Source organism: Amblyraja radiata, chromosome 38, assembly GCF_010909765.2.
Source record: "Amblyraja radiata isolate CabotCenter1 chromosome 38, sAmbRad1.1.pri, whole genome shotgun sequence".
Lineage (NCBI taxonomy): Eukaryota > Metazoa > Chordata > Chondrichthyes > Rajiformes > Rajidae > Amblyraja > Amblyraja radiata.
In genome coordinates this window covers 5,637,611-5,662,387 of record NC_045993.1, presented here as the reverse complement: position 1 = coordinate 5,662,387, position 24,777 = coordinate 5,637,611, and the positions used below count along the sequence as shown (strand labels likewise).

The window sequence follows — 24,777 nt, the reverse complement described above, 5'->3', positions numbered from 1 at the left end:
GGGGCAAGGTTAGTCTAAGACTGCATTGAATCGAGGTCAGAGCAATGTGTGTTGTTCATTGCTCGTGCAACACAAACACAAGGACAATACAGAACTCATCTATGTTTCAGCAGAGACTGTACAGACAAGGGGAGGCCCGGGAGAGACCTAACAGACGTCTTTAAAATTACAAAGTTTTTTTTTTGATGGATTGTAGATAGAGAAGATGTTTTCATTACTGTCAGCCAGGCATCCATCTCCCCACCACTCACACACTCAACCACATTCTCCGTCACATGCAGAGACCTACCCTCTCACACACTGAGCCACTGTGTCTCCCACACACACACACACACACTCGCCTTCCTTCTCTCACAGTTAAGGGCCTGTCACACTTGGGCGTCATTTGCGCAACATCATTTACGCATCACGACGCACGCATGGTGACATAGGCAGTGAGGCGCGATCGCGCGCAGCGCCCCAGGATTTTGGGATGTACAAAATCTTCGCCCGCCATCTGCGTGACGCGCAAATGACGCCCACGTGGGACAGGCCCTTAACTGTCCCTCTCTCAAACATGCTGATCTTTCTTCTTTCTCACACTGTCTCGCTCACAGACCCTCCCTCTCGCACTGACCCACCGTGTCTCCGAAACACACACACACACACACACACGTCTCTTTCTCACATTGATTCATTATTACAATGACTCTCTCTCTCTAGATCCAACAAGATCCTACACTCCACTGCCACCAGCATAAGCAAGACCAGCTTCACACCAGACACTCCCTCTTCTCCCCTCTCCCATCAGGCAAGAGGTACAGAAGTTTGAAAAAGCATAGCTCCAGATTCAGGGACAGTTTATTCCCAGTTGTTATCAGGCAACTGAACCATCCCCTATCACCAACTACAGCGTGGTCCTGACCTCCCATCTATCCATTTGGAGATCTTCAAACTAGCTTTAATCGTACTTTATCTTGGACTAAACATAATTCCCTTTATCCTGTATCTGTACACTGTGGATGGCTTGATTGTAATCACATATAGTCTTTTCTTTGACTGGATAGTACGCAACAAAAAAGCTTTACACCACACCTCCGTACACATCACAATAGTAATACAATAACTAACAGGAGCTAGCAGAGACCATTTGGGCCAAATGGCCTGGGTCCATGCTATACACACCTTGCAAGAAAGTAGGCAAAATTCAATCTGATGAGTTAGTTGATCGTTTAGTTTAGAGATACAGCGCGGAAACAGGCCCTTCAGCCCACTGAGTCCATGCCGACCAGCGATCCCCGCACATTAACACTAATCTACTCACACTAGGGACAATTTTACAATTAGACCACGACAATTAACCTACAAACCTGCACGACTTTGGAGTGTGGGAGGAAAGCGGAGCACCCGGAGAAAACCCGCGCAGGTCACGGGGAGAACGTACAAACTCTGAACAGATAACAGCCGTAGTCAGGATCGAACCCGGGTCTCCGGCGCTGTAAGGCAGCAACTCTACCCTTGATCTCTACCATAGCAGCATGGCAACTGATGCCTGTTCCTCTGGAGAAGGGGAGAAGGCATCACATGTCCACACAACATCGGAGCCACTTTGCCCCTCATGCCTGCCCCTGTCATTCAATACGATCATGGCTCAGCTTATCAGAACCTCAACACGGCAATCCTGCCGACCCACAGCAACCTTTCACACACTTACTTATTTCAAATCTATCTCCCTCAGCCTTAAAAATATTCAAATAATCTCTTTCTACCACCCTTCAAGAAAGAGCATTCCAAAGACTCACGACTGTCTGCAAAATAAAAATTTCCTCATCTCTCCTTTAAATGGATAACTCCCCGAGGATCTTAATCTGTTTCAATCAACCCCCATCCCTCCCTTCTAAATTCCAGCGGAATTGCCTGCCCCGAGATAGACACAAGAAGCTGGAATAACTCAGCGGGTCAGACAGCATCTCTGGAGATAAGGAATCGGTGATGTTTCAGGCCAAAACCCTTCTTCAGCCCAGGTCTGGCCACCAGAATAAGGGCGAGCTTTTTTTTTTATTGCAGAGAGGGGTTGATATCAGTAACACGCTCCCAGAGGAGATGGTGCAATCAAATACAATGACAACGTTTAAGAGGTATTTAGACAGGGATTTAAACAGGCCAGGGTGAAAATGACAGCATGGCCGCGATGGGTCGAAGAGCTGTATAGCTTTCTTATTTGGTCGTGTCCTCAAAGGGTTAAGTAGAGTTGACCCTGTCTGCCTTCTGCCCCGTCACACCACCCACCCACAACATCTGATCTGAAACTCTGGAACATTCAGAAAAAGGTCAGTTCCAATGATGCAAGGAATAATGAGAAACAGGGAAGGGTGTGGGGGAAGAGATATATATATTATATATATAGAGAGGTGGGGGAGAGAGGCAGAGAGGGAGATGGGGAAGAGAGAGTGTAAGAAAGAACTGCAGATGTTGGTTTAAATCGAAGGTAAGACACAAAATGCTGGAGTAACTCAGCGGGTGAGGCAGCATCTCTGGAGAGAAGGAATGGGCGATATTTTGGGTGGAGACCCCTCTTCAGACTGGGGAAGAGAGAGGGTATGTATAGAGGGGAAGAGACAGGGAAATCGAGACGGGGGAAGGGAGAGAGGGGAGACAGAGAGATAGAGGGGGGGGGAGAGAGAGGGAGACATATAGAGAGACGGAAAAGAGAGGGGAGATCAGGAGAGGGGGAGAGAGAGTGTGGAAGGGGGAGAGGGGAAGTTTGAGAGAGTGAGGAAGTTTGAGAGAATTAGAAAGACGCAGAGTAGCTTGAGAGGATTGTGTGGAGAAAATGTACAGGAAGTGATCAAGGTGTGTGTGAGAGAGGGAGGGAGGGAGGGGGAGAAAGAGTCTGGAATGAAAAAGTGAGAGAGCTGTGTGTGTGTGTGTGTGTGAGTGTGTGTGTGTGTGTGTGTGTGTGTGTGTGTGTGTGAGAGAGAGGGAGAGATAAGAGGGGAAAGCGAGATCAAGAGGATGAACACCCACCACAGTAACCAGAAAAGTAAACCACAAGCTTTAACTTGTTTTCCTGAACATTCAGTGCTCTCTCTATCGCCCCCACCACAACACACACCACACACCCCCCGACCACACACAACCCAGTACAACACACACCCCTCCCCCCCCCACACACCCATACACACACACCCCCCCCAACCCCCCCCACCCCCACACACACACACCCCCCCCCCCCAACACACACACCCACACCCCTACACCCCACACACCCACACACACACACACACACACACACCCTCCCCCCACACACATACACACACACACTCCCTCCCCCACACACCCACACACATACACACCCATACACACACCCCCCCCCCATACACACCCACACCCACACACACACCCACACACATACATACACACACACACACATACACACACACACCCTCCCCCCCCACACACATACACACCCACACACATACCCACACACAGTTACTGGGATTACATTCCCCTAGACAGATGGGGAGAGTGCAGGATCCGAGCTGCCAAAGGCGCATGAACCTCAGACCCACACACACTCTCTGCCGTTCAAAAACAAGTTTGTAAAGTAGCGACGGACTCACCATGGTGGGGCCTGGCGTGTGTGGAATGCAGCTCCCTGCCTCCAGGTTACATATCCCCCCTCCTGACCAGGACCAGGCCCGGGCCTTGCCTCCAGCTCCACGCCCGCCCGCAGCCGACGATGATGCTCCCCCGCCCCGCACGGTGAGTGCAGCAACACCGAGGCTGCAGCCTGGGCCCTCCCTCCCTCACTCTGTACCCTGGCTGTTGCTGCCACTCCCCTCCACAGCGGCGTCACAGTTCATTCACACACTGGGCTCTGGCAAAGGGGGCAGGCAGGCAGCCTCCAGCAAAGCCCAGCTACTACTGCAGGCAGCTGCACTCACTGGTGTCAGTGTGGGACAGGGGCTGGGGCAGGGACAGGGGCGGATGTGGGAGGGTGGAGAGGAGAGAGGAGAGAGGAGAGGAGGGAGGGGGAGGGAGCAGAGGAGGGAAGGTGAGGAGGGGGAGGGGATGGGAGGGAGCAGAGGAGGGAGGGGAGGGGATGGGGGTGGAGGAGGGGTAGAGGGGAGAGGGTAAGGATGGAGATGGGGGTGAGGGGGGTAGGAGGGGAGGAGGATGGATGGGAGGGGAGGAGGAAGGGGGAGATGAGGGGAGGAAGGGGAAGATGAGGGGGGGAGGAGAGGAGGGGAGGCGAGAGGAAGGGGGTAGGACAGAAAAGGGGGAGGGGAGGGAAGGGGAGGGAGGGAAGGAGAAGGTAAGGATGGAGATGAGGTGAGGGGGGTAGGAGGGGAGGAGGTTGGAGGGGAGAGGGGAAAGGAGGGAGGAGGAGGAAGGGGGAGATGAGGGGAGGAGGGGGAAGGGGGAGAGGAGGGGGAGGCGAGAGGAAGGAGGTAGGAGAGAGAAGGGGGAGGGGAGGGAAGGGGGAGGGAGGGAAGGAGAAGGTAAGGATGGAGGAGGGGGGAAGGATGGGAGAGGAGGGGGGAAGGAGGGGGAGGGGAAGAGAAGAGAGGGGAGGGGAAGAGAAGGGAGGGGAAGAGAAGGGAGGATGGGGGGAGGGGAGGGGAGGGAGGGAGCGGTGGGAGGGTAGGGGGGAGAGACAGACAGACAGAGGGAGAGACAGCTAAAACTAGAAAGAGTCAAAGAAGTGGTGTAAGGATGAGGGGGGTGAGAGTGAAGTGAGCAGGAATGTTACAAAATGGAGAGTATTGTGGACTTGCTGGCTTTTACTGTCACGTGTACCGAGGTACAGGAAAAAGCTTTTTGTTTGCATGCTATCCTGTCTAATAAAAGAGGGGACACAAAGTGCAGGAGTAACTCAGCGAGCCAGGCAGCATCTCCGGAGAAAATGGATGGGCCACGTTTCAGGTCGGGACCCCTCTTCAGATACGTCACTTATCCTTTTTTTCCCAGAGATGCTGCTTGACCAGTACTTTGTGTTCATCTTTGGTACAAACCAGCTTCTGCAGTTCTTTGTTTCTGAAGAAAGACTGTGCAAGATGACAATCAAGCTGCCCAAATGATAAAGGGCAGAACATTTCAGCGCCAGATAAAGTCCAATGAAAGATAAGGATGTAGTATCTATGCCAATACCAAGGCCCCATAGAAAGCACACTGTATATGAAGGAGCTGCAGATGCTGGCTTCAACCGAAGATCGACACAAAATGCTGGCATAATTCAGCGGGTCAGGCAGCATCTCTGGAGAAAAGGTGTCAAGACCCTATAGTTCATAGGTCTCCAATGAGGTAGATGGGAGGTCGGGACCACACTCCCCACCCATTGGTATCCTTCACTGCGCCTTCTCCCCACCCTCACCCGCCACCCCCTGGACACAGAGAGAGCCCTTCCCCCAATGGGCTGTGCCTGAAGTCACAAAGAGGAAACAAACATTCTATTTACATCTCAGGCAAATGGAGCAAGCCAAACCACAGAGTGCTATTGTTCACCGTTTACAGCGGGGGGGGGGGGGGGTGGAGCATGAGGGATGCACAGCCCGTGCTCCTGGTGGACTCCATGCTACGTGCCAACATTTCACAGCGAATGCTTGGTGCTTTCTGTACAACGGGGGGGGGGGGGGCAAAATATCAGCAGGCTAAGTGTAGAGATGCAGCGTGGAAACAGGCCCTTCGGCCCACCGAGTCCGTGTTGACCATCGATCACACTAGTTCTACATTATCCCGCTTTCGCATCCACTCCCTGCAAACCTGCACGTCTTTGGGACGTGGGAGGAAAGCAGAGCACCCGGAGGAAACCCACGCGCGCGGTCAATATCTCTGCGGTGGAGGCCGATTCTCTGGATGCTTTCAAGAGAGAGCTTTTAAAAATAGCGGAGTCAGGGGATATGGGGAGAAGGCAGGAACGGGGTACTGATTGGGGATGATCAGCCACGATGACATTGAATGGCGGTGCTGGCTTGAAGGGCCGAATGGCCTACTCCTGCACCTATTGTCTATATTGTCTATTGTCACAGGGAGAACGTGCAAAACAGCGTCGACTTTTGTACGCCGTCTCAGAGTACTATTCCTGTACACTTGTGCTTCGTTAAAGTAAGATTGTGCTTACTTATGGTTATACATTTACTGAACTGTGGGCGAAAAAAGAATCTCACGGTACCTCCATACAATAAAGTGCCATTGAACCACTGAAACGCCACCCGAGGTCAGGATCAAGCCAGCCAGCCACTGACAAAGCTGTCGCGCCAGGCCAGAGAGAGAGTTACTGAACAGGGTCCATCTCCACAGCACCCAGGACAGTGCGGGAGAGTCGTACCCAGCCAGAGGAACAAGCTTTCCACACCTCCTGCTCCGTTGCATGAAAAATGTGAAGGTCCCGTTTGTCAAAGAAATGCAGATGCTGCAAAACTGAAATAAAAACGAAAATACGGGTGAGCACTGGTTGGAGCGGACCCAGTGGTACGAAGGGCACGTTTCCACACTGTATCCCAAAACCAAACTAAATGTTAACCAAACTGATGTCAGGGCTGAAAGGGGTCATCAAAGCTACTGGTGGGACCAGAGGGCACAGCCTTAGAACAAAAGGACATACCTTTAGAAAGGAGATGAGGAGGAAATTATTTAGTCAGAGGGTGGTGAATCTGTGGAATTCATTGCCACAGACGGCTGTGGAGGCCAAGTCAATGGGTATTTTTAAAGTGGAGGTTCTTGATTAGTCAGGGTGTTAGGGGTTATGGGGAGAAGGCAGGTGAATGGGGTTGAGAGGGAAAGATAGATCAGCCATAATTGAATGGTAGTGTGGACTCGATGGGCCTAATGGCCTAATTCTGCTCCTGTTACTCATTAACTCTGAAGCTATGAGGTAACAGCAGTGCCACAGTGCCAACATCAGTGTGCACAAAGCGAGCAAAAGGCTCCGTCCGAATGCAAGATGTCCGTTCTGATTGAGTACGTGCCACGTTGTGAGTGGAGAGGCGGTGTGTCAGGGAGCAGGAAAAGGAGAAACAATTAGACAGGAAGGCCCGATCATAGCGGAACACCTCGCCTGCGATCGCACACAACAGGAGGGGCCTTTGCTCCTCTTGCCCTTCTGACAGCAAAGTAAAGGAAGCCACTGAAACAATACCCAAAGATTTTCCAGCACTTTCTGTCCGAGTGTCCAGGAGGAGATAAGCATGTTTCCACAAGGACCGTCAACGTTTCCATACTTGGATCCGAGTACGTCAGCCCACAACGTACGTAAACAATGTGCGATATGGAACGACAATAGACAATAGACAGGAGTAGGCCATTCAGCCCTTTGAGCCAGCACCACCATTCACTGTGATCATGGCAGATCATCCACAATCAGTACCCCTTTCCTGCCTTCTCCCCATATCACCTGACTCCGCTATCTTTAAGAGCCCTATCTTGAAAGTGTCCAGAGAATCGGCCCCCACTGTCTTCTGAGGCAGAGAATTCCACAGATTCACAACTCTCTGGGTGAAAAAGTTTTGCCACTTGGATCCATCTCCGGAGAACGCTGCTTCCAGCGATGATGCTGGGAATCTGCCGTGGTCGATATCTGCAGCCAATGACCTCAACTGGAATCTCCGGAGGGATTTCCCCATTAAGTGTGAAACCTTAGCTCTGCAATGTAACCCCCCCCCCCCCCCTTTCTCTCTCCCATATTGAATGCCAAACCAATCAATATATAGCACCGCATATTAACCTCAGCTGCTGTGGCCGTGAGGCTGAGAGTTCTGCAGTTCTTTTTTAAACGTGTTCACAGAGCTCGGCCACGCTCGGCCGGCGGGATGATTACGGGGAATAAAAATCCGTCTGAGGGCCGGATGATTTCGGATTACGGGCCGCATTCGGCCCGGGGGCCGTAGGCTGCCAACCCCTCACCTACAGTCATCCAACTCCCTCAGGATTAGTAGGAATCACGGGGTGGATAAGAGTCTCCCTTTAGGCGGTCACGGTGGCGCAGCGGTAGAGTCGCTGCCTTACAGCAAATGCAGCGCCGGAAACCCGGGTTCGATCCCGACTACGGGTGCTTGTCTATACCGCGTTTGTACGTTCTCTCTGTGGGTTTTCCCCGAGATCTTCGGTTTCCTCCCACACTCCAAAGACGTACAGGTTTGTAGGTTAATTGGCTTGGTGAATGTAAAAATTGTCCCTAGTGGATGTAGGATAGTGTTAGTGTGCGGGGATCGCTGGTCGGCACGGACCCAGTGGGCTGAAGGGCCTGTTTCCCCGCTGTATCTCTAAACTAAACTAAACTAAAGAGTCTCTACCTAAAACGTCACCTATTCCTTTCCTCCAGAGATGCTGCCTGACCCGCTGAGTTACTCCAGCTTTTTGTGTCTGCTCCCAGGATGAGAGTCAGTTTAGTTTATTAATAGTGTCACGCGCACCAAGTTACAGCGAAAAGCTTTTTTGTTGCGTGCTATTGAGTCAGTGGAAAGACTACACATGATTACAATCAAGCATTCCAAAGTGTACAGATACAGGATAAAGGGAAGAAGCTTCAGCGCAAGATAAAGTCCGATTAATGATTGTTCAAAGGTCTCCAATGAGGTAGATGGGAGGGAGGTCAGGACCGCTCTCTAACTGGTGAGAGGACAGTTCTATCCAGGAATCTGGGTAGAAAAGGTTTTTGAAGGATTAGTTTAGTTTAGTTCATGGTCACGTGTACCGAGGTACAGTGGAAAGCTTTGCAGTCAGCAGAAAGACAATACATGATTGCAATTTACAGTGTATGGATGCATGATAAGGGAATTACATTTAGTGCAAGGTGAAGCCAGCAAAGTCCGATCAAAGATAGTCCGAGGGTCACCAAAGATGTTCAAGAAGGAACTGCAGATGCTGGAAAATCGAAGGTAGACAAATATGCTGGAGAAACTCAGCGGGTGTGGCAGCATCTATGGAGTGAAGGAAATAGGCAACGTTTCGGGCCGAAACCCTTCTTCAGTCTGATGCAGGGTGGGGGGGGGGGGGGGGGGGGGAAGAAGAAAGGAAGGGGGAGCCAGAGGGCTGAGGGAGAACTGGGAAGGGGAGGAGACAGCAAGGGCTACCGGAAATTGGAGAAGTCAATGTTCATGCCGCTGGGGTATAAACTGCCCAGGCGGAATATGAGGTGTTGCTCTTCCAATTTCCGGTGGTGCTCACTCTGGCCATGGAGGAGGCCCAGGACAGAGAGGTCGGATTCGGAATGGGAGGGGGAGTTGAAGTACTGAGCCACAGGGAGGTCAGGTTGGTTAATGCGGACCGAGCGGAGGTGTTCGGCGAAACGATCGCCAAGCCTACGCTTGGTCTCACCGATGTAGATCAGCTGACATCTAGAGCAGCGGATGCAATAGATGAGGTTGGAGGAGGTGCAGGTGAACCTCTGTCGCACCTGGAACGGCTGCTTGGGTCCTTGATTTACATCTTCCCTTTTTCAGCTGCCAAAAAACAGCCAAACACAGCCTAAAGTGATGAGCTTGGATAGAATGTTGGTTGGCATGGATGGGCCGAAGAGCCTGTTTCCGTGCCCTGATCTCCTGCCCAAACTGTGCCAACTCTGAGCGATCAGAAATAGCTACAGCGAGGCCTGCAGTAACAGAGTATCACCAGTGGTGTCAGCTTTGAGGCAGATGCTGCTGCACCCGCTGAGTTTCTCCAGCATTTTTGTGTACCTTTGATTTTCCAGCATCTGCAGTTCCTTCTTAAACAGTAATGAAGCAAAGTCCTTCAGCAGCCAAGCACTGAGAGGAAAGAGTCCCCCCGCTGGTTTGAGCGGACTGTGGAGAATTTGGAAGGCGTTCAAGCAACCTGTTGTCAATTCCTGCCAGTGTTGGCAGAGCGTCCCTATAAATACCAAGGTAATAACTCCCTCCTCGTCACTATCAGTATAGAATTGCAGAGAATTGTGGACGCAGCCCAGACCACCACACAAGAAACCAGTCTGAAGAAGGGGCTCGACCCGAAACGTCAACCATTCCTTCTCTCCAGAGATGCTGCCTGTCCCGCCGAGTTGCTCCAGCATTTTGTGTCTATATTACCAGACACTCCTGATGCAGTCGGCTTGCTTGTGCAACATGTACCACTCAAGAAATATCTTTATGAATCATCAGCCCTCAGCCTGACTTGGCCTTGTGGAATCTCCAGAAGTACCCTGGCATGTTTAACATTCCACTGCTTAAAGGGACGGGCCTCTCTGGATACTTTCAAGACAGAGCTAGATAGGGCTCTTAAAGATAGCTGAGTCAGGGGATATACAATACAATACCTTTTATTTGTCATTTGAACCTCACATGAGGTTCAAACGAAATTTGGTTTCTGCAGCCATACAAAAAAAGAACCAAGACACACACCAACACAATTCAATTCACATAAACATCCATCACAGTGAGTCCTCCTCACTGTGATGGAAGGCAAAACTTGTCTCTCCCCTGCTCTCCATTCCTCTCCAGAAGGAGGCGAAGGCAGGAACGGGGTACTGATTGGGGATGATCAGCCATGATCACATTGAATGGTGGTGCTGGCTCGAAGGGGCGAATGGCCTACTCCTGCACCTATTGTCTAAATACTACAACGTCCGCCAGCATGGAGAGCCCACGGCTCTGTGCCACCTCGTTATTCCTGGGAGAAAGGTCACTGGACAAACCATGTCAGAGAGTGATACAGTGTGGAAACAGGCCCTTCGGCCCAACTTGCCCACACCGGCCAACGTCGCCCAGCTGCACGAGTCCCACCCGCCCGCGCTTGGTCCATATCCCTCCACACCTGTCCGATCCGTGTTAGAGACATTCCCCCGAGAAAGAAAACAGCAAAACCAGGGTGATTCCTACATTAAAGCACAGTGCCTTTGGGTCTGAAGAGGAGGAAGAGGGCAGTCTGGGGTCACAGTCGCAGTTCAGATCTGGTCAGTGGAGACAGCTCAACTAGAAAGGCACTCGAAGGATTGAGCTGCCAGTGGGAGATGGTGTTAGATGGTATATGTGCAGGTGGTATATGTTGCTAGTATATGTCGGAGGTGGTATATGGTGGTATATGTTGGTGATATATGATGGTATGTGTTGGAGATGGTATATGGTGGTATATGTTGCTAGTATATGTTAGAGGTGGTATATGGTGGTATATGTTGCTAGTATATATGTTAGAGGTGGTATATGGTGATATATGTTGCTAGTATATGTTAGAGGTGGTATATGTTGCTAGTATATGTTAGAGGTGGTATATGGTGGTATATGTTGCTAGTATATGTTAGAAGTGGTATATGGTGGTATATGTTGCTAGTATATGTAAAAGGTGGTATATGATGGTATATGTTTGCTAGTATATGTTAGAGGTGGTATATGATGGTATATGTTTGCTAGTATATGTTGGAGGTGGTATATGATAGTATATGTTGCTGGTATATGATGGTCTATGTTGCTAGTATATGATGGTCTATATTGCAAGTATATAACATGCCGACTACTTTCAGCATTTTCTGTTTCTCTGTCAGATTTCAAGCATCTGCAGACTGAGTAGTGTCAGTACAGCATTCACTGCCGGCATGTTTTGTCTTTCCCCTTTCACTATTACCCCTTTGCCCATTAATTTCTCCGGCCTTCTAAACTATCACAGACCACCCTCCTTATGTTCTCAATGCCCTGCACCTCAAAACCCTCCTCTCTCTCTAAAGTTTCCCCAGTTCTTGACGAAGAATCGTGAACCTGAAACAATAATTTTTTCTCTCTCCGCAGATGCTGCCTGAACCGGCTGAGCATTTTTCTACCTTTCCTGTCTCCCTGTGACTGCCTTTCATTTTTGCCTGGGTTTGTGTCTGTTTCGACTCCGCTGCCCTCGATCGAGCAGCTGCATCTCCCCAGTGAGTAGCAGAAGGAGGGGTGAGAATGCAGAACTGCCGCGAGGAGCTGAGGCGAATAGCGAAGGGGAAGCTGGATGGGTGCATGAGGAAGGAAGAAATGCGAGGTGAAACTGCCAGGCTCATGAAACAGCCTGAACCAGCAAGGTGCCAGGTCCTGTGGCCATACTGTACTCTCTCAGGCAGTGGGTCACCCGGAGACAACCAACAACTCACTCCGGGGACATTCCACTCGTGCTTGCACTTCCCCAGATAGAAACATAGAAAATAGGTGCAGGAGTAGGCCATTCGGCCCTTCGAGCCTGCACCGCCATTCAATATGATCATGGCTGATCATCCAACTCAGTATCCCATCCCTGCCTTCTCTCCATACCCCCTGATCCCTTTAGCCACAAGGGCCACATCTAACTCCCTCTTAAATATAGCCAATGAACTGGCCTCAACTACCTTCTGTGGCAGAGAATTCCACAGATTCACCACTCTCTGTGTGAAAAATGATTTTCTCATCTCGGTCCTAAAAGACTTCCCTCTTATCCTTAAACTGTGACCCCTAGTTCTGGACTTCCCCAACATCGGGAATCATCTTCCTGCATCTAGCCTGTCCAACCCCTTAAGAATTTTGTAAGTTTCTATAAGATCCCCCCTCAATCTTCTAAATTCTAGCATGTACAAGCCGAGTCTATCCAGTCTTTCTTCATATGAAAGTCCTGCCATCCCAGGAATCAGTCTGGTGAACCTTCTCTGTACTCCCTCTATGGCAAGAATGTCTTTCCTCAGATTAGGAGACCAAAATGTACGCAATACTCCAGGTGTGGTCTCATCAAGACCCTGTACAACTGCAGTAGAACCTCCCTGCTCTTATACTCAAATCCTTTTGCGATGAACACACACACACAGACACTATAACAGCCCTGAAGCCCAACCCGCACAGTAATCGCGAGGGAGGGGGAGAGAGGGCGAGTTGTGAGTCTGTGGAATTTACAAGGTTAATTCCCAGGATGGCGGGACTGTCATATGCTGAGAGAATGGAGCAGCTGGGCTTGTACACTCTGGAGTTTAGAAGGATGAGAGGGGATTTCATTGAAACATCTAAGATTGTTAAGGGGTTGGACACGCTAGGGGCAGGAAACATGTTCCCGATGTTTGGGGAGTCCAGAACCAGGGGCCACACACAGTTTAAGAATAAGGGGTAAGCCAATTAGAACGGAGACAAGGAATCACATTTTCTCACAGAGAGTGGTGAGTCTGTGGAATTCTCTGCCTAAGAGGGCGGTGGTGGCAGGTTCTCTGGATACTTTCAAGAGAGATCTAGACAGGGCTCTTAAAGATAGCGGAGTCAGGGGATATGGGGAGAACGGGGTACTGATTGGGGATGATCAGCCATGATCACATTGAATGGCGGTGCTGGCTCGAAGGGCCGAATGGCCGACTCCTGCACCTATTGTCTACTGTAACTCAGCGGGTCAGTCAACATTTCTGGAGAAGATGAATAGACAAAGTGCTGGAGTAACTCAGTGCTGGAGTAACTCAGCATCTTCACATGAAGATCTCCTTGAAGAACTGGCCAAACAATGGAGGATTCCGATCTCTTCACAGGCTAGAAATGAATCTCATTCATGCTGCTAAGATGAAGACCTACTCCTGCACCTATTGTCTATTGTCTATTGAGAGAGGGGGAGAGAGAGAGATGAGAGATTTCTCCCTTACCCAAGAGGGGAGGGGGGGGGGGGGTGCAATGCGGATTCTAACTGTCACCAAGTTACTCGACGATCGGAATGAATCGGCAACGGTTTCAGATATGACACATTATACGAAGAAAAGCAAATGGTCAGAACAACAGGTGACATGAATGATCACAATGGAGTGATGTCACTCTGATCTCACAATGGCATGGTGACTTTCTGCTGGTGTGTGTCCACTTTCCTCACACAAGCTGGTGAGACAGTCCCGAGGCCAGTTTGTTCTTGAAGCCACTCTTGAAGTCGAGGAGAAGATGTCGGACTGGAAGAACTACATCAACAGTATCCTGAAGGATAAGAATGTGGAAGACGTTGCCATTGTGGGCCATGTCAATAACAAGGCAGTCTGGGCGTCCAAGCCCGGTGGTATACTGGCTGCCATCTCCCCTCAAGAGGTCAGCACGTTAATGGGACAGGATCGCAAGACCTTCTTGCAGACGGGCATCACCATCGGAGGGAAGAAGTGCTCCGTCATCAGGGACAACCTGCTGGTCAACAACGACGAGGTGATGGACGTCCGGATGAAAGGCGGGCAATGCAAGAGCATCTGCATCGGAAAAACCATCAAGACCATGGTGTTTGTAATGGGCAAAAGAGGGGTCCACGGTGGAGTCCTCAACAAGAAGGTCCATGAGATGGCCAGCTATCTGAAGCAGAAGGGGTTTTAATGGCAGGGGAGGGATTTTGAACCCATTTTTACAAACCCAGATTAACAATAAATTGTTAACTACCCACTGGTTCTCAAATGTTTGTTTTAGAAATGTCTGGCATATTTATGGTGATAGAGGTTACCAGTGCAAAGGTCTGTGGGAATGATGGCAGCCAGAGACCCGGGTTCGATCCCGACCTCGGGTGCTTTCTGTGTGGAGTTTGCACGTTCTACCTGTGGCCAGGTGCGTTTCCTCGGGCCAGTAGGTCAAATAATTGGCCCGATTTTGTAAGGAGCGGATACGAAAGCGAAATAACTGAACTGTTAAGGGTCTGTTAAGTCTGAAGAAGGGTTTCAGCCCGAAACGTCGCCTATTTCCTTCGCTCCATAGATGCTGCTGCACCCGCTGAGTTTCCCCAGCAATTTTGTGTACCTTCGTTAAGAACTAATGGTTGGCATGGTGGTTGGGCCTGTTTCCATGCTGTATCTATAACCTCAAACTAAACTTAAATTAAGATCAAAAAGGCCATCTGTCTTTTGCTTGTCGACTCTGTTAGTCAATAATGTGAACTTTTACTTTAACACAATTATTCCCATCGTATCCTTTGATTGGCTTCATGTCCAAAGGTTTCAGACCAATCATCGTCTTGGCTCAGTACACATTAACTGAAGGTGCACCGCTGCCTGGCGTATGGAATGAAGAAAAGTCTCCATACTCCTCTTCCAAATGGCTGCTCCACATCCTGAGATCACTCAATTCCTTCCCTCCAGTGATGCTGCCTGCCCCGCTGAGTTACTCCGGCATCTTGTGTCCCTCCTGAGACAATTACCTCAGTTTGTACCCTGTCCAGCCAACCAGACCTTCTCCGCATCTCCCCTGACCCACCATATCTCGCGGGATTTAGACATGATGTGGGGGATATCGGCCTGGGAGGGGTGGAATTCTCTGCCTCAGAGGGCAGTGGAAGCAGGTTCTCTGGATGCTTTCAAGAGAGAGCTAGATAGGGCTCTTAAAAATAGCGGAGTCGGGATATGGGGAGAAGGCAGGAACGGGGTACTGATTGGGGATGATCAGCCATGATCACATTGAATTGCGGCTCTGGCTCGAAGGGCCAAATGGCCTACTCCTGCATCTATTGTCTATTGTCTAGAACATCACGACACGCAGAGCATGGGCAGAGCTAAACCGGAACCAATTAGTCTGAAAATGCGAGACGTCAAACAGCGGATCTGTGTGAGGTGTGTACACAAACAAGGATGGGGCGTCCGACGTCTTAGGTTATGCCCATAACACCAAATATGAGAAAATGGCAACAAACAACAGCCGAATGTAACAAAATATAACAGACAGAATCTTTCTCCCAGGGTGGAAATATCCAACATCAGAGGACATTAGACAATAGGTGCAGGAGTAGGCCATTCGGTCCTTCGAGCCAGCACCGCCATTCAATGTGATCATGGCTGATCATCCATAATCAGTATCCCGTTCCTGCCTTCTCCCCATATCCCCTGACTCCGATATCTTTCAGAGACATATCTAGCTCTCTTTAAAGCATCCAGAGAACCCGCCTCCACCGCCCTCGGAAGCAGAGAATTCCACAGACTCACAACTTTCTATGAGAAAACAGATGTTTCCTCATCTCTGTTCTAAATGGCTTACCCCTTATTCTTAAACTGTGGCCCCTGGTTCTGGACTCCCCCAACATCGGGAACATGTTTCCTGCCTCCAATATGTCCAAACCCTTAATAATCTTATATGTTTCAATAAGATGCCCTCTCATCCTCTAAACTCCAGAGTATACAAGCCCAGCCGCTCCATTCTCTCAGCATATGACAGTCCCGCCATCCCGGGAATTAACCTGGTGAACCTACGCTGCACTCCCTCAATAGCAAGAATGTCCTTCCTCAAATTAGGGGACAAAAACTGCACACAATTCTCCAGGTGTGGGCTCACCAGGGCTCTGTACAACTGTAGAATGACCTCTTTGCTCCTATACTCAACTCCTCTTGTTATAAAGGCCAACATGCCATTCGCTTTCTTCACTGCCTGCTGTACCTGCATGCTTACTTTCATGGATATAGCGAAAAGGTGAGAGGGGGAAGGTTTAATGGGGAAGTCTTTATTTTCCACACACAGAGGATGTTGGGACACGGAACGCATTGCCGGGGTTGGAGATGGAGGCAGATTGGAGAGTGGCATTTAAGAGACTTTTAGATAGGCACATTGAAGTGCAGTCACAGAGAAAACGTGCAAACTCTGCACAGACAGCACCCGAGAACAGGATCTAAGCCGGGTCACTGATGCTGTGAGTCAGCAGCACTACCAGCTGTATCATTCTTATCAAGGTTTGTTTAGTTTTGAAATACAGCGCGGAAACAGGCCCTTCGACCCACCGAGTCTGCACCGACCAGCGATCCCTGCACACTAACACTATCCTGCACACACTAGGGATGATTTACACATATACCAAGCCAATGAACCTACGAATCTGTACGTCTTTGGAGTGTGGCAGGAAACCGAAGATCTCGGAGAAAACCCACGGGGTCATTGGGAGAACGTACAGACTCCGTAGAGACAGCACCCGTAGTCAGGATCGAACCTGGGTCTCCGGCGCTGTGAGGCAGCAACTCTACCGCTGCACCACCGTGCCGCCCTTTAGTACAACATCCTAGCGTTTGCGTTTTCTGCCATTACTTGCAAAGTTTTTACACAATATTAATTTTCAGAACTGTTGTGTGCTGGAAGCACTGCAGTTACACTGCAGACACAATGCCACGGCTGCAACCTCGAACAATGATGTCTTGTGAAGGCCATCTTCTCCGGTTATGCGCTCGAGCACGTATCACGACATTCCTTCATCGCCACAGAAACACAGACACAGACTGTCAGACAGCAAACACCTGAAGGACATGAAACCCACCATCGACTCATGCAGCTAGGCCGACAAATGCCAGCGCGCCAGTGTCAGCCGCGAGCCAGCGACAGATACAAGTGCGGCCTTACCTTGTTGGGCTTGTCGGGTGTCGGTGAATAGAGTTCCTTGTTCGGAGAGTTTAAAGTGGGTCTGTTCGAGAATCCTCTGTCAGTCTGTCAAGGAAATGAGGAAAGACTGAAAAGACTAGGCTTGTATTCACTGGAGTTTAGAAGGATGAGGGGATATCTTATAGAAACATATAAAATTATAAAAGGACTGGACAAGCTAGATGCAGGAAAAATGTTCCCAATGTTGGGCGAGTCCAGAACCAGGGGCCACACAGTCTTAGAATAAAGGGGAGGTCATTTAAGACTGAGGCGAGAAAAAACGTTTTCACCCAGAGAGTTGTGAATTTGTGGAATTCCCTGCCACAGAGGGCAGTGGAGGCCAAGTCACTGGATGGATTTAAGAGAGAGTTAGATAGAGCTCTAGGGGCTAGTGGAGTCAAGGGATATGGGGAGAAGGCAGGCATGGGTTATTGATAGGGGACGATCAGCCATGATCACAATGAATGGCGGTGCTGGCTCGAAGGGCCTCCTCCTGCACCTATTTTCTATGTTTCTATGAAATGGAACCCAACACGTGTGTTCAGGGTTTGAAGAAATAAATGGCCGTTTATGTTTCAGCTTCTGTCGACGCCTAATTGTGCTTGTGTTTGGAGATAAACGTCACCTATTAATTCATCAGGGCGCCCGGTCCCCGGGTACGTGATCTCAATAGTTGCAGCAGGTCGCAAAGCCCTGAGACACTGAGCCATCTGGTGGATTAGTGCGGGTGTCAAGGATTGCGAGGGGAAGGCAGGAGAATGGGGTTGAGAGGGAAAGATAGGTCAGCCCTGATTGAATGGGCCAGGAGTAGACTTGATGGGCCAAATGGCCTAATTCTGCTCCTAGAGCTTATAAAATTATGATAGGCATTGGGGGGGGGGGGGGGTTGAAAGATCATCCATGGAAAGTGGAATTGAGGTCAGCACTAATCCTACGGAATGGTGGGGCAGAGAGGCCGACCTCTGCTCCTAGTTCATACACTGGCACATATGTACTCACATTATAACCCTTCACCTCGATAAGATAGGGTGCAAGCCTGATCTTCCAACCCACCTCATTTGCGGACATTGAACTTTTTCCTCTGGAACCTTAATGCCACAATGCTGCAATATATATTCTGAACTCTTTATTCTCCACCAATATTCAATGATGGGACGAGGCAGGAGAATGGGGTTTTGAGAGGGGGAAAATAGAGTAGCCATTATCGAAATGTGGAGCAGAACTGGATGGGCTAAATGGCTTAATCTTTGCTCCTGCATTGCCACAGCAGATCCATCGTCCCTGTGGCTATCAAACTGTACAACCCCTTCCCCTTCTGTCGTGGGGTAGACCGAGACTGACTCTCCCTCCATAATCTTTGCACATCCCCTCTCCTGGACTTTCCACTAGTCACTTTAATTCCATGTCCCATGTATCTTGTTGTGTGTTTATGACAGTTGCCAAACCAATTCCCCTCCAGGTAGACAAAAGTGCTGGAGAAACTCAGCGGGTGCAGCAGCATCTATGGAGTGAAGGAAATAGGCAACGTTTCGGGACGAAACCCTTCTTCAGACTGGAATAAAGTTCTACTGTATCGTATGTCTTATGATCAGAGGGGAGCTCAGAAGAGGGAACCCAAGCAGTCTTGCAGTTCCCCCATATCTCAAGGACAGCTACATTCGGTACCTTCTCAAGCCTGGTGGTGGTCTGTGGGTAGACATCTTTGCCGGGCGAGTCCACGTTGCTCCTCAGCGAGACTCCTCTGTCAGTCTGCGGGGGGAGGGGGGGGGGATGGAAAATAAAACTGAAACTCTTGCAAAAGATCAAGAGCCAAAAAGCTGCTTTCACCTCGTTGCTTCTTGCAGCTCACATGAAGAGCGTTCCGAGGAGAACCAACACCCCCTGCCTTCTCCAGAGAGGCTCGAGGCAATGGCACAGCTGCAGCAGCGGCAGGCAGGCAGGCAGAGAGGGGGCAAAACGGTGTTTGGGGAACTGCGCCCTTATGCAGGGACGAGCAGTAGAAGGAATCCTCCGATCAGGAGGTTGGGGATAAGACAGACGGGAGGAGAGAGGGTGGGAGGACTGGGAGGAGAGAGGGTGGGAGGACTGGGATGTGGGAGTGGGGAGCATCAGGGAAGAGGGGGGGATGGATGAGAGGGAAGGTTGGGGAGGTGAGAAAGGAGATGGTGCGGGAGAACAGGGGGAGGAGGGTGGGGGAAAGAGTCTGGAAGAAGAGTGGGGTTGGTTATGTCCACAGGTAGGGGGGAGGATGAGGGGGGAAGGGCATGCGGGCGAGGAGGAATGAGGGGGGGGGGGAGGATGCCTGGGGGAGGGATGGTAGGGGGGGAAGGCTGAGGGGGGGCAGGGATGAGGGGGGTGGCTGAGGGGGGGAAGAGGGATGAGGGGGGGGGGCATTTAGGGGGGGATGCGGGATGAGGGGGGGGGAGGGATGAGGGGGGGAGTGATGAGGGGGGGAGAGGGATGAGGGGGGAGGGCTGAGGGAGGGGGGAGGGATGAGGGGGAGAGGGATGAGGGGGAGAGAGGGATGAGGGAGGGAGGGATGAGGGAGGGAGGGATGAGGGGGAGAGGGATGAGGGGGGGAGGGATGAGGGGGGGAGGGATGAGGGGGAGAGGGATGAGGGGGGGAGGGATGAGGGGGGGGGGGGGGAGGGGGGGAGGGAGGAGGGGGGGAGGGATGAGGGGGGAGGGGGATTGAGGGGGGGGAGGATGAGGGGGGGAGGATGAGGGGGGAGGGATGCGGGGGGGAGGCAATGAGGGGGGAGGATGAGTGGAGAGATGAGGGGGGAGGCTGAGGGGGGGGAGGATTGATGGGGGGGAGGATGAGGGGGGGAGGTGAGGGGGGAGGAGGATGAGGGGGGGAGGGAAATGAGGGGGGAGGGATGAGGGGGAGGGGATGAGGGGGGAGGGGGATGAGGGGAGGGAGGATGAGGGGGGGGAGGATGAGGGGGAGAGGATGAGGGGGGGGGGAGGATGAGGGGGGGAGGATGAGGGGGGGGAGGATGAGGGGGGGGAGGATGAGGGGGGGGAGGATGAGGGGGGGGAGGATGAGGGGGGGGGGAGGATGAGGGGGGGAGGATGAGGGGGGGTGGGATGAGTGGGAGGATGAAGGGCGGAGGATTAATGAGGGGGGGAGGATGAGGGGGGGAGGATGAGGGGGGGGGGAGGATGAGGGGGGGGAGGATGAGGGGGGGGAGGATGAGGGGGGGGAGGAGGAGGGGGGGGGGAGGATGAGGGGGGGGAGGATGAGGGGACGGAGGGATGAGGGGGGGGGAGGATGAGTGGGGGAGGATTAGGTTGAGAGGTCCAGGAAGAGATGCCCACTGCTCACTCTAATAAAATGCTGTGGAGTATCCGAAACCTCCGGATTTTCCGCCGTTGCCCCCCCCCCCCCCTCCTCCCCCCGCCGCTGGAACTGTCTCGCTGTTGTGAGTTTCCCGTGAGATGGCGGGAAGCTGCTCAGAGGGTTGCACCCCTTCACGCGGGAGCCACGGGATATCCAGCACCTTCACCGCTCTTCACAGCTCCCCCACCATTCCCCACATGAAGAGGTGTGAACGTTTGCATCAACGTTCCCTCAGCACCCGTGGTGTGAGAGACCTGGGATTTTCCCACTCCCCCCCCCCGCCGGCAGATTCCGATCCACCACCACAGGACCGGCCCTCACACTAGAGCCATCGTCAGGATAATAATAATAATAATGGATGGGATTTATATAGCGCCTTTCTAATACTCAAGGCGCTTTACATCGCATTATTCATTCACTCCTCAGTCACACTCGGTGGTGGTAAGCTACTTCTGTAGCCACAGCTGCCCTGGGGCAGACTGACGGAAGCGTGGCTGCCAATCTGCGCCTACGGCCCCTCCGACCACCACCAATCACTCACACACATTCACACACAGGCAAAGGTGGGTGAAGTGTCTTGCCCAAGGACACAACGACAGTATGCACTCAAAGCGGGATTCGAACAGGCTACCTTCCGGTTGCCAGCCGAACACTTAGCCCATTGTGCCATCTGTCGTCCCAAGGATCACCTCACGGCCCAGAGGCAAGGACAAAACGACCTCACCTTACTGTCCTTGTTGGCCGCCTGTTGCCGGAGATCTTTGTGCAGCGAGTTGGAAGTGGGCCGATTCGGGAATCCTCTCTCGGTCTGTCACGGGGCACAAGGGTCCGAATTGACTGAAGATTATTGACTTAACCTTCTCCATCCATCCCCTCCAGGCTCGGCACCCTCTCATCCCCCACGGAACAGGGTGGAAGCACAAGTAGAAAGGGTGGTGAAGAAGGCGTACAATATGTTTTCCTTCATTGCCAGGGTCATTGAGTATAAGAGTGAAGGGCCTGTCCCACTTGGCAATTTATTCGGCGTCTGTCGGCATCATTGACTGACGTATCAGGTCACCGAATAAGTCGTGGCGTGACATTCCGTGGTGTTTCCTCAAGTGCCGCAACATTTTTTTTGTCACCGCTGGATTTTGAAATGTTCAAAATCTTTTGGTGCCCCCGATACGTCAGTCAATGACGCCGACATTCGCCAAAACAAATCGCCAAGTGGGACAGCCCTTCAGGAAGTCATGATGCACTTTGCAAGACGTTGGTTGGGTCGCATTTGCAGTATCGCATCTGGTTCCGGTCGCCCGATTACACAAAGGATGCTGAGGCTTTGGAGAGGGTGCAGAGCAGAATGCTGCCCAGATTAGAGGGTTTCAGCTACAGGGAGAGGTTGGGTGGATTCATCAGCATCACCCACTGCCCAAGGTCACCCACTTACCTTCTCGTGCTTGTCAGCTGTCTGGGGGTAGACATCCTTGTTTGGCGTGGCGGAGTTGCCCCTGGTTGAGAATCCTCTCTCAGCCTGTGCGGGAAATTGAAACAAAGTCACCTCACAACCCGAGGTCGGGCCCATCGGTCACAACCTACATCCTCCACTTTTCGAGACGCAGCCCACCGGGTCCACGCCAACCGACGATCGCCCACACACTAGAATCTCTCCTACACGCTCGCGACAATTTACAGAAGCCAATTAGCCGACAAACCTGCACGTCTTTGGAATGTGGGAGGAAATGGGAGCACCCGGAGAAAACCCACGTGGTCACAGGGAGAACGTGCAAACTCCTATTGGCATCGTTTTTGGCACAGACATTGTGGGCCAAAGGGATTGTCCTGTCCTGCACCGCTCTATGGTCTACGTTCTAAACCACAGGTTCTTTGCTCAGTGTGCTGTAAGCTGGAACTCCTGATCTTTTTGCCTACCAGGGAAGTCTTGTGATATCCGACGCAAGAGCTTGATTCTTCTATTGAGTTGAGCTTGAGAGGCACCTAGATGAGAGACAACATTGGGTCTGAGTTAATGTCTGGCTTCGTACAGGCTTCGGAGTTGCAGAAGAAGCAATCCCTTCAGAGGGAAGACCAGCGACTGCAACGGGTCCGCACCACCCATCTCCACAGTAGGGAAATCTAGATCCTAGTGTTGTGGTTCAATGTTCTTAAACAGACAAAAACGCAAATGAAATCAGTGATCAAGCAGTACAATCTTTATTTCGTCAGGCGGGTGTGGTAGGACTCTTACAGTATACAGTTCTCATCCTCAGACAAAGGGGCAGTGATTTAAGTACATATATATACTCCAATAATCAACGATTCAGCAATACCTTATCTACAGAGCCTCTTGCTTCTTAAGATTGACAGATCCTTAAGATTGACAGCTTCATAAGATTGACAGGTTCTTCTGACAGAGGAAGGTTTAGCCATAAATGGTTTATATGAGAAGGCTGTTTTTCTGCAGAACAAGCATTTTGTTTTTTTCTACTTATGACGCACATTATAATCTTATGGAGCAAGGGTTAGTGCCAAAAGTCTGAACCTCCTCTAAATGTTTATATTATAGAGGAGACATTCATGAAGCTGTACTTGTTATCTCGCTTGTTATTGGAAAAAGGTACATCAACATCTTTGTTAGCCTTGTAAGAGCTTCCTGCTGGCTTTGCAATTAACTAAGAGAAAAGTTATAGCCTGTCTTTAATTTCAGCTGAATCCATTTTTAAATATTTTAACTTCCACACTAGCCTTGGTCCAGATGATCGCATTTGTTTCATGCAGTCTCCCCGATGGTCCTGCTCCCCCCCCTCCACCCCATAGCAACTTATATAATAATCATACAATTTATTGTCAATGTAAATACATACAACGAAATTCCAAGCGCACTGCCCGAGCAGAGCTCCAACATAACAGATAAATAATGACGACAATGGAAAGAACAAAAATGGCAAGAAAAAGGTCAAGTCAGTATGTGCAATATTTCACAGTGTAGTGTTGTGGTAGTACAAAATATTGGCTATGGGGCTGTGTGTTCAGTGCAGAGTTCAGAGTGTTGATGACCTTGGGGTAGAAACTGTTTGTTAATCTTGTGGCGTGTTAGTTGATGGACCTGAGGGCAGAAGGGCAAACAAGTGATGTGCGGAATGAGATGAGCACCTGTCTTGTATTTAAAGACAGAGAAACTAGGGCCTGCAGACGCCGGTTTACAAAGGAAGACACAAAGTGCTGGAGTAACCCAGTGGGTCAGGCAGCGTCTCTGGAGAACAAGGATAGGTGACCTTCCAGCGTGCCAGAGAAAACAATCCAAGTCTGTCCAAACTCTCCCTGTCGCTACTACCGCCTAATCCACAAGGGCCCCGTCACCTATCCATGTTCTCCAGGGATGCTGCCTGACAAGTTGAGATACTCCAGCACTTGAGTTTGAATTTTAGTTGGATTTATTGTCACATGTACGAGGTACAGTGAAAAGCTTTTTTTGCCTGCTAACCAGTCTGCGGAAATACTGTATATGATTACAATCAAGCCATCCACAGTGTACAGTGGGCGAGTCCAGAACCAGGGGCCACAGTCTTAGAATAAAGGGGAGGTCATTTAAGACTGAGGTGAGAAAAAACCTTTTCACCCAGAGAGTTGTGAATTTATGGAATTCCCTGCCACAGAGGGCAGTGGAGGCCAAGTTACTGGATGGATTTAAGAGAGAGTTAGATAGAGCTCTAGGGGCTAGTGGAGTCAAGGGATATGGGGAGAAGGCAGGCACGGGTTATTGATTGGGGACGATCAGCCATGATCACAATGAATGGCGGTGCTGGCCTCCTCCTGCACCTATTTTCTATGTATGGATGCAGGATTAAGGGAAAAACGTTTAGTGCGAAATAAAGTCCAGTCATACGATTAACGATAGTCTGACTATCACGTAGTCAGCAATTCAGCGCCCAGATTTGCTGCATTACAACAATTACACTTCAATATATTTAAATTTAGTTTAGTTTAGTTTAGAAATACAACAGGCCCTTTGGCCCACCCAGTCCGCACCAACCAACGATCACCCGTATACTACTTCTATCCTACACACCAGGGGCAATGTACAGAAGCCAATTAACCTGCAAACCTGCATGTCTTTCGAGTGTGGGAGGCAACTGGAGCACCTGGAGAAAACCCACGCGGTCACAGGGAGAACGTAAGGCAACATCCGTAGTCAGGATCGAACTTGGGTCT

General features: G+C 50.8%; 2 protein-coding genes across 4 annotated transcripts in view; one reads left to right on the top strand and one right to left on the bottom strand.

The window, feature by feature from the left end:
• Window positions 1–24,777, bottom strand: part of LOC116967119 (TRIO and F-actin binding protein) — a 63,190-nt gene that overhangs the window by 33,371 nt on the left and 5,042 nt on the right. For 2 of the 3 annotated variants that reach the window (XM_033013625.1, XM_033013626.1), the window contains exons 4-8: window positions 22,498–22,563; window positions 22,016–22,099; window positions 21,311–21,394; window positions 18,909–18,992; window positions 17,226–17,309 (exon numbers count right to left, since the gene is read on the bottom strand). In XM_033013625.1, coding sequence (XP_032869516.1) covers window positions 17,226–17,309; window positions 18,909–18,992; window positions 21,311–21,394; window positions 22,016–22,099; window positions 22,498–22,563 — 402 coding nt within the window. The remainder of the gene's footprint in view (window positions 1–17,225; window positions 17,310–18,908; window positions 18,993–21,310; window positions 21,395–22,015; window positions 22,100–22,497; window positions 22,564–24,777) is intronic. The other variant, XM_033013627.1, reaches the window with a different exon arrangement.
• LOC116967124 (profilin-3-like) lies at window positions 13,397–14,302 on the top strand. Its single transcript, XM_033013631.1, has one exon. The coding sequence runs from the start codon at window positions 13,827–13,829 to the stop codon at window positions 14,238–14,240; it is 414 nt and encodes a 137-aa protein (XP_032869522.1). The 5' UTR covers window positions 13,397–13,826; the 3' UTR covers window positions 14,241–14,302.